The sequence below is a fragment of the Euprymna scolopes genome, chromosome 21 (genome assembly GCF_053919585.1).
Source record: "Euprymna scolopes isolate OS-2025 chromosome 21, ASM5391958v1, whole genome shotgun sequence".
NCBI lineage: Eukaryota > Metazoa > Mollusca > Cephalopoda > Sepiida > Sepiolidae > Euprymna > Euprymna scolopes.
In genome coordinates this window covers 40,291,075-40,301,522 of record NC_136502.1, presented here as the reverse complement: position 1 = coordinate 40,301,522, position 10,448 = coordinate 40,291,075, and the positions used below count along the sequence as shown (strand labels likewise).

The following is a 10,448-nucleotide window of genomic DNA, read 5'->3' as shown; positions in this document are numbered from 1 at the left end:
CAGCATATAAAACAGATTTTTATTATTCACTCACTTAGGCCATCACCAGCGATCACTCACTGGCAATAGCATGTGGTGTTCCCTGGAGTCTGAATGACAACAAGTCTCCCCAGATTTTCAGTGCTCTCCACCTCTCTCAATAACCAGTGCAGGTGACTTCACATTATCTAAACAGCCGCTTACCCTTGATTTCTCACTGACATACGCTATTGGTATTCCTTGGGGTTTTGTGTGGCAAAAGTCTCTACAGGACCCCAGTTTTCTCCACACTCTACCAGTGGAGGTATGGTTAGTGCCTCCCTCATCGGTTCTCCCAGATTCTTCACAACTATTTTGTGTGGCACCATCTGATGTAGAGGTCTCGATTTTTCTATAGGGCATAGTATTTTTTGGGTTTCAGGTTTCTTAGTTCCTTGTGGTCATGTTCTTTTTATTTTTGTTGGAGTCCCATTGCAGCATCCAAGTTAAGTTATTGGTTAGTGTTTGTAGTTTATGCACTTGGTTTTTGCATTCTATTATTATTATTATTATTATTATTGTATATTTTTTATTTACTCGGTAGGAGTAGTCACACAGGCCATCAACAAAGATTTCTCTTTGAGAACAACTTGTGGTGTTCTCCGGAGTCTGAGTAACAACAAGTCTCCCCAGATCTACAGTACTCTCTACCTCTTTCAATAACCTTTGCATCATCACAACAGCCACTTACCATTGATTCCTCATTGGCAGCGACTATCAGTCTTCATTGGAAATTGGATGGTAATAAGCGTTCCCCAAGGTCTCAATCCTCTGTGTACTTTCTCTCCTCTGTCTTTCCATTCTACCTGATCCTTACTTATTTAGTGCAACGGCGGAAATTGCTGTTGTTGGTGGTGCGTGGGGGGATAGTTTTTGAAGGGTTATCTTTCATTTATGTGTAAGAATAAATAAGTAAAAACGTATACCACAAAAAAAAGTGATGAAAGATAAATTAATGAAGGACCTAAACCTAAAGGTTAGTGGTAGGATAAGTCATTTTTTTTTTCTGTTACTATTTTTTCAGGAATCATTCTCCCCTAACACACATAGTTAAACCATTAGCAGCCATTTTCTTTCTCGTATTTTGAAAAGAGAGTTTGAGACAAAATCTCATTTTGCAATAAAAAGGAAACTTGAAAACAGTTTCAGAATATTAAAAATATGCAGGTCAGTTTGTGCGTGTTTATTTACATCTCTAAACACGTTTACCGATACTTTGGCTATTGATGAACAGGATAGAAAAAAATAAGCTGAACATCTTTTTCTTTTTAGGTTAAAAAAATAACCTAAGGAAGTCATATTCAATATCCATTTTTGACAATCAGTTTGACAAAGCGTGGCTCTTGTCCTATCTTCTGACCCTGGTCTGTTGAGTTGATGTATTTGCATTGGTTTGTCCTAAGAGATCCTAAACTTTTATCTTCTCTCTTTGAGAAAGAGTTGGTTTATGGCCAATCAAATAAGGCGCCCCTGTCAGGGAATGCCAAAGGGTCTGAGGCATTTTTGTTGTTTTGAGTATGCGCTACCTTTTGTATGCTGACCTAACACCCTCACAATTTGGCCTTGTGCCACATCTTTCTGCAATGGGAAGCAGGTAAAATTGCCTCAGACAATGCATGAAGTCACTTGATGTAAAGAGGTAAAAAGAATGAAATGATTTCTTGTAAAGAGAGGAGATGCCTCCTATAATTACTGGAATGTTAGAGATATTTCTGGTATTGTGGATACAAGAGTTACATCCCTATATCACGAAACTACCCGATGTTATATGGAAAACAAATAGTTTTGTGATAAGGGGCGTAACTCATATACACTTGTGGGGCCAGTCGTCCGAGAACAATCGACCCAACAACTAATAAAGTAGACACGGGTAAAAAGTAAACAGCAAAATGGCAAAGAAGAATGACAGACACAGGTTGTTTGGTTAAAGACGAAGGGTCACCTTTTATTTGCAAAGGAAGTGAAAAACCGAATGATCTGGATGCTGGTTGTCCAAAAGGTTGCATGTCACCAGAGGCTAAGGTCTGGAGGTCTGGAACAGGAACTCTAGATGTAGCGTGGATTGCTCGCTGGGTCTTTAAGTTCAGCTGGCTGTCAGGACGACCCAGAACGGATGACACTGAGAACGTAGGGTCAATGTCAAGGAACGGACGACACTAAGAACGTAGGGTCAGTGTTGAAGAATGGACAGTTGATAGGGGGCCAGGTTCAGGCCGGAGGAGCGAGGTTGCAGGCCGAAGGAGCGAGGTGCAAGCGAGGTTGCAGGCCGGAGGAGTAAGGTGCAAGCGAGTGTTGCAGGTTGGAGGAACAAGATGCAGGCGAGGTTGTGAGCTGAAGGCACCAAGGGCTGGAAAGGCTGCAGGAATGAGCAGGAAGCCGCTGGAGTGAGCTGAAAGCGCTGGATACTGGGAGTGAAGTTTGCTGCTGGTAGGTCTCAGGAGGCAAGCAGTAGTGAATTGCATTAGTAGAAAAACTTATTAGCCCTGTTACGGGCTGGTTGTTTAGCCCTGATAAGTGCTGTTTGAACTGCTGCTGAGACGGCTGGTGTCGCTGGGAATGCTTCGGCGGGTGGATTCGATTGACGTGACTGGTAGTGTCAGTCGTCACTTTGGGAGCCTCCTCCTAATCCTCGGTTGAGATAACCTGCATTTATTTGCTTCCCCACGAGAGCAAATTGAGCATAAATCCGTTTTTTAATGTGGAGAGGGGGGAGGAGGAAGGGAAATTTAGGGTTGCCCCTACATGGACCAGAAACTCATTGCCCCAAGGACAATGGTCTGTAGTGTAGCATCTGCCGGAACAGATGGTGTTTATTTGCTCCCCCACCGAGCAAATTAGGCACAAGGCCGATTTTTAATGTGAGGAGTGAAGGGAGGGGGAAGGGAAAAAGGGGACCAGCTCCCGAGAGGTGGGAAATGGGAGCTGGTTAAAGGTCAGGCATGTGGGGTTGCCCCCACATCTGGTCTTTGCTAGTCATAGCTAGTCATAGCTTGCAGCATCTGCCAGAACAGATGGTGTTTATTTGCTCCCCCACTGAGCAAATTAGGCACAAGGCCGTTTTTAATGTGAGGTAAAAACCAGCTCCCCTAAAAGGGGTCACTCTGGTTACCAAAAATAATAATTGTCCCAGTATAGAGGGTTTCCCCTCCATTGACTGGTACAAATCATCTTAAGTGCAGCATCTGCCAGAACAGATACTACACTAATCTTTGCTGAAATTTGCTGCCCAGCCTCCGCAGGGGCCGGGCGAGATGATCTGACCGGACCGAAATGGGCTGTATTCATTGGTGAGGAGTGATAATGGTGGTGTCGCTCCCAATAAGACAAACAAACGACTCTAATTAATTCCAGGGCGAAATTTATGCAATCAAAAGTAGCTTGAGCGTTTTTTGATTCCATTTAAATTTCGTTTAAAACTAAAAAGTTAATTGCCTGAATTATTGCCCTTTTGTTTGACATTTGAATTCCAACGTGCGTAGCGAAGTCTATGATGAAAAGAAAGAGAAGGTGAATGTATTTACTGAACCCAGATAATGTTCACATGTTTAGCTTGTGTTAGCCTATCGCGTCGTTTGTTTAAGGGAAGCGAAGGCGAAGAGACAATGAGAGGGGGGGGGGAACTGGAGGCGGTAATTTTGAAACCAGTTAAACAATAATTTAATAGTATTTATTTTAATTTTATTTTTAATATTGCAACACATTTTTACTAAACATAAAAAATACGATTTTCAAGATTTTTCAAGATATTTTCCATATTTTAAAAGATCTTTCAAGGTTAATAATAGAAATAAGGCCTTTACAAGCCTGTGACAAAAATGTCAGCGACAAAAATGTCGGTGACAAAAATGTCGGCGACAAAAATGTCGGCGACAAAAATGTCGGCGACAAAGCAGTTTTTTTGGTGCTTGTTTACATGGGTGGTCTTTTAAATCAACAAATTTCATCAGAAAACAATTTTACGTTCTTATGCATCATATCGAAATTAGTATGAATTCCAAAAATTACGAAAAATGATCCAGTGTTGCAGGACTAACTGGTGTCGATGTTAATCCTGCAAACTCCAAAAATAATAATAAAAATCAAGTGTAAAAATGGAGTTGAACAATCAAGCAAAGATGACTGAGGCAAATGGATGAATTAAATGCAAAATTTTTTTTTTTTTTTAAATTGTAAACGAATGAAAAGAGAAGATAAGAAAGTTTCTTCTTAATTGAAAGTCTCTTTCTTCTTAACTATCGAGCGTGCGTGTGTTTCAAGTCGGCGCAGACAAAGTCGATGATGATGTTGCAGCATGCTGACTTGTGTTCGACTCATTCGTTTGGCCGCAAAAATGCCCTTTTTATACATTTCCAACCTGCTCCGCAAAGACCTTCAGAAAAATCATTTTTTAAAATTTGTCTTCCTTGTAATCCAATTGGATGAAAAGAATAACATTCTTATGATGTGAGATGCTTCTTACGACGTCCGCGTGAATGGGTGAAGTTTCACTTATAGCCCACCGAATTTGCGTGGATGGAGAAAGGGAAATGTACGCACAGCTAAAACGATGTTTATACATCCACGCGCGCAACTGGGTCTTACAGCTGAGGCAGCGCGCCATTTACTCTGTTTTGAGTAGATTCAACGCCGCCGCGTCGGGGCTATGATAAGATATGCTAAAAGTATTTTTAAGAAAAAATCATCCACATGGTGTTTAAAAACGGTGAACCTTTAATTTAAGTCAAATTAAATCAAGGTTTATCTCCCTTGTTTGACATAGTGAGTTGGTCGCACAACTCTTCTACATTAAAACATACAACAAAACTTAATTCGATAAATTTTATTTTTAATTGTTATTATTTTTCTACTGAATCATTGTTCGTAATTGTTGGAATGCTGCGTTCCCTACTGTTTGAGCTGTCGACAGATAGATAAGAAAGATTTAAAACTAAACCACTTCCAGTTATGAATGAATTTGCACATGCGTAAAAGTAATAGAAATGTGTCAGCAAGCTGAAATGAACATTTTGCATTTCAACTTGCCGACATATTTCTGTACGCGTCATTCATCCATCTAAACAAAGATGTTACTCGTTAAACCATCCTTGGTGTATGATTACTATTTCCCGATAATTTCAGTGTTATGTGACCAGTAGGTTAAGAGTCTATCCGTTAAATATTTTCACGCACGAATACGAATACACACACACACACATACATCTACTGTTTTATTTGTATAGATTATGCCGAACACCGAAAATTTATCTCCATTGACGGAACAAATTAAAATAAGGTATTATTTTGTGCTGACACCGTTTCCGGTGTTTTTTTTTTTTTTTCTTTGCTCGACCCATGGCTTCCTTGCTGGTATGTATTTTATTTGTATGAATTTTACGGTTTTTATCGTACATTTTCGTACAAATAAAATTCCTTTTGCAGTTCATAATATATTGTCAAATAATTTAACGGTACCTTCGTAGAATATGCTTTCTTGATTTGTAGTACATTATATTTCGGTAATCGTGTAGTTTCCCGACCCATGCCATGTACTTTTATCGGAAAGACGTTCGTTACACTAGCTTTATTTGCTTTGACCGATTACGTCTTAAAAAGATCGAGAATTTATTACATGGTTGTACCTATTTACAATGCCTCCCCACGGGACAGAGTTAGACACCAGGGTCGTTTTTTAACGTGGAGAAAAGGTTCAAAAATAAAAATTGTCTCGGTCGTGAAGGATTTCTCCTCCACTGAAAGAGAACGAGAAATGGAAGTGCCGCAATGCCGCATCTGAAGAACAGATACTACACTTTGATCTTGGCCTAATGTTTTCGCCTCTTTTTTGTTCTCTTGGTTACAGTAACAAATACCTAAAATTACTAATTTACAACTAATTTAGACTTGCGTTTATTTACAAAAAAATGATCAAGTAGTTTTTTGTTTTGTTTTTTTCCTAAGAAAATCAGTTTTTACGATTTTTAGGCGATTAAAAAGTTTTCATTGTTTTGAATACAAGCAAAATCTGTAGTCGAATTAAATTGTCGCCCTTGAATTTTGGCAAAATTTTAAAACAAGGCACCCAGCATTTCCTTCATTCAGTTAGTCGTAAAATTTGACTTTGAATAAAACAACCTACTTGATCAAATTACGTGATTTTGGGAATATGCCGTTTTCGTTCCGTGGCATCATAAAGTCTTATTTGCATTTTCTTTACTTAAAATTTGGCCCTTCTACAATATTCGGGTGAGCGCCATTATTAGGGGGGGGATATAACTCCAATTTCTTCTTGATCAAACAAGATTTTTTTTTTCCGAACACAAAAATATTCGAAAACCAAAACGGTACTTCTACACTTTATCGCTGAAACTGGAGACGCCATTTTATTTCACGCACCTGCGGTTAAAATGCAAGGGAGAAATCAGTATTTTAAACTATGGCCGAAGTTAGAAATAAATAACAAAAAAATTAAACTTCCGGAAAAAAAAACTATGGGGTTTGTATTACTATACATGGATTCGAAAAACAATAAATCTGTAGACACTGTATGTTTTTCGAGCTGAATAAACATGTTACATTAAATAAAAACACTAAAACATATCCAGGTAGGTAGAAAAGTAACTTACCTTGCCTTTGATAACATTTGTTTGTTATATATTTGTTCTTTGACAACTTTTTCGACTCTATATGTACGGTAATACAAACCCGCAAGATATACTTTAGGTATTGCTAATGCTACACATTAGGCACCGCCAAAACTGGGGGGGGGGGGGGGGGGCAGGTCAGTACTTTTTGACGGACCGTCTTTTTAAAAATCTACCAAAAATCAGGTAATTATCCGATCAATACGAAATTTTCAACGATTATTAGGAGAAGAATGAACTTTATAACAGTGTACTTATTTTTCATAAACGATATTTATATATATATATTTTTTTTTTTGCTTACAAACCCCCCCCCTTGTTTTGAAGTGGGAACAAATATGCTTAAAATAATCATCTGAAACTGAACAAAACATATTATGTTGTTATAAGGGACAGAATTATAGATTAAAAAAAAAAAAAAAAAAAAATTGTTTGCATACCTTATTTTGACGTCTGAATATCAGAACTTCGATTGTGTTTAATTATCCCGCTTTTGAGTTTTGAAGTGTGAAATTCGGTGAATATGTTAAGTAAAATAATTAATTTAAAAGTTAAGCAAAACAAAAAAAAAAAATTTGAATATTTATACGAAAAAAGCCATTTTAAAATTTTTGATAAATAAATTAACAATTTTTTTTTAGCGAGCCGAATAATGCATGACCATTATTACACAGAGCATGCTTTGAATAATCGATACAAAAAAAAAAATTCGATAAATATTGTGCCCTTTATGTTAAAAATAGCATCATTTTTTTCGATCTCGTTTGAAAACGTTTGCCGCCTTTCGACTACGGTGGACCAAACGCGCTGAAATAATTTTTTTTTATTCTGCTTTAAATTGCCCTCCCCCCATTTTGGGGAGCCTGGCCCCCACACACATACACATTAAAAACCAAACTCATACAAATGGTCACCCATCTGGTACTGGCCAGCCTCAGCTTAATAATACATTGAAATTTTCGTCACTGAAAAATAAGTTTTTTTGGCCTGTTTGGTCTTCCATAGTTTTCTTCTTATCAAAAGAAAACGTAAACAGTCGATCTGAACTCTACGTCGACGCGAAATATTTGGTTACCTATATGAATAAGTGGAATTATTTGAAATTCAGGTACTTATATTATAATATTTTTGCATATTCTCTTAGAAAACCATCCTAAATCTTAGTTAGACAATAAATAAATAAATAAATAAATAAATTATTTCAAAAACCCTTTTTTTAAATATTTAAGTACGTTTTTTGTGCAAGACAAAAAATGTCAATTGTTAACTTTTTGGGAAAATTTAACATTTAAAATTGAATTAAAAATAGTAGAAAAAGTTTTACATTATTCTGTTTTCTATATGATAAAATTCAGGGTTTTATCTTTCTGGAAAAAACAAAGTTACTCAGAAATAATGGATTTTAATAAATGTAATTTAGTTTTAAAAAACAACAACTTGATTTTGCGGCCATTTTTGGCGGTGCCTACTACACATTCATGAGTATGTTTCAGTCAACTAGTTATACCTAACTAGAGACATCATCGGGAGATGTTTTTACAAACATCCATAATGGATATTGAAGAAATTCTTGTCTTCTGTGAACTTTAGTTATAACGAGTTGACTGAAACGTACTCATGAATGTGTAGCGTTACTTAAATGTTCTTATTTGCCTGCCTCCCCACGAGGATAGAGTTAGACACAGGCTCGGTTTTTAATGTGGGGAAAATCCAGCTCCCCAAAAAAGGGGACACTCTGGATAGGAACAAAAAAGAAAAATTGTCTCAGTCACGAAAGATTTTGTATATATATATATATGTTCACCCACAAACAGAGCATATTGCCTCTTAAACGTAAGGGGGTACTATATGGAACCATATCCACAAGAAGACTAGGAATTTAAGCAGTAAGATGTTTGTTCGCATCACATTTAAATGTGTGCAGGTTAGTACAGTCAGGGAAGCGGGAAACAAGGAAGGAATTACAAAGTCTAGCAGTTCGAGGGAAGAAACTATTAGAGTAGAAAATTTTCCGGCATTTTCTTCTCTGGTGAAGGAGTGGGATTTTGCTGCTTGTCTGTTTAGTTGAGGGGGCACAACTGCTAAGAGTTCGTCAGAGCAGTAGCACATTCCATTAAAATACTTGTAAAACAGGCATGGGAATGCAACGGAACGGCGATGGGACAGAAGTAAAAATATGAGTGAGTACTTATGCATTTATTTCACCGTGCTGAAATAATAACGTTATTATTTAGAAACCCATTTTTAACATGAGGAGGGTGTTTTGTAAGTGTTCTCTACTTTCACCTAACAGTTTAATAATAAAGAAAAAAAAAAGATATCGTAAAACTTGAATTTAACTTGAAAATACTATTTAAAAAAATAGCGCGGTACAACCATCAAGAATACGTAAGATACCTCATAAAACTTGGTTCTTTTTAGTATTATCGAGAACATTGCCATGCATTATTTTTATTTGACTGAATGCTGATAGTTCATTTGCTATTTTGAATACATTTTCACCTTCCTGTATGCAGATTTGGGGAAGTTATCAAATGTCAAAAGAAAGACAAAGCTAAAAAGTTTGGCCATTTTAACCCAGTTTTACCACAACCAGCCATATTTTTTTATGCCTATTAGCGTGACCACGTGGTTGAACCGTGGCTACCGACGATGGTCACGGTTGAACACAGGAAACTTTAGGAACCCTTTACCTACAAGTCGATTTGGCATTGACGTGACGCTGTCGTGTTCACTGGCCTCCTTCTCTCTTGGTAGCTGTTGTTTTACCCTAAACTAATCAATGGCAGAAAGCCCCCCCCCCCCCCAAGGAATAAGAGGCTGATGCTACTGTAGCGGTCTAGTGTATAGAAGGAAATGCGTGTTCATCTCGCGTTCGGGTGTCGCCAATTTGTAGTGGACTGGTGGATATATTATATATATCCCCCGGTCGTATAAAATAGGAGAAATGAATTGCATTGAGAAAGGAAAAATGAATTGCTTTGAGGAAGAAATGAACAATGCGTTTATTTGAAATGAACAACGCGTTTATTTGAGTTATTAGAATTTATTTCATGAAGAAACACATGAATGAAAAGGGTACAGCACGCGTTTAGTTTGGCTCGCGTCTCTCGTTGTTTACTGGTGAGAAGGAAAGTCTATTGTCGTAGAGAGAAAGAGAGAAAGTCAATCCAGTTTGGTGTGCGTCTCTCACTGTTAGCTGGTGAGAAGGAAAGTCTATTGTAGTATATAGAGAGAGAGAAAATGAGAAAAAGTCAATCCAGGCCATGGAGATAGAAAACGTGTAAGGTGTACGTACTGTCTGTTAACTCTTGCCCCCACACATACAGTAGCAGGGGACGTGACATGCGCGAGTGCGTGCACCCCGAAAGAGGCGAATGGTTCGTTGAACCTCTCAGCTCGGAAGCCAAATTGAAAAGGGTTGGAAACAGCTTGTTTCTTGCTTTTATAGTTGTTTCCGGTGGTCTTTTGCGCATATGTGGATTTCCTTTGAAAGGGGAAGTGATGTTGCCCATGTGCGCGTACATGTGTGTACGTTAGCGTGTGTGTGTGTGTGTGTGTGTGTATACACGTGAATGTGAGTGTATGTATGCGAACTTGAATACATCTACTTGTGTGTACATGTGCACGTATGTTTGTGACAAGAAATATGGCTTGAGCTGTGAACGCGTGTTTTTGTGTGAGACTAGAAAAGGCTCCCACACTACTTTAATTCAAGCTATTAACTTAAAAGTGGGTTCTTTAATATGACGGTTGTGCCCCCCCCCCAATCTAAGATCTTATTTTCTGGAAAAAAAAGAAGCAAAAAAA

General features: G+C 37.8%; 1 protein-coding gene across 4 annotated transcripts in view; it reads left to right on the top strand.

Annotated features, from left to right (window-relative positions):
- The first annotated feature begins 5,303 nt into the window (after positions 1–5,303).
- LOC145242147 (distal membrane arm assembly component 2-like) overlaps positions 5,304–10,448 on the top strand; it is a 102,327-nt gene continuing 97,182 nt past the window's right edge. For all 4 annotated transcript variants that reach the window (XR_013862658.1, XR_013862656.1, XR_013862657.1 and 1 more), the window contains exon 1: positions 5,304–5,364. Coding sequence is in view for 1 of the 4 variants with exons in the window: in XM_080105123.1 (XP_079961249.1) it covers positions 5,350–5,364 (15 nt within the window). In the remaining 3 variants the exon portion in view is untranslated. The remainder of the gene's footprint in view (positions 5,365–10,448) is intronic.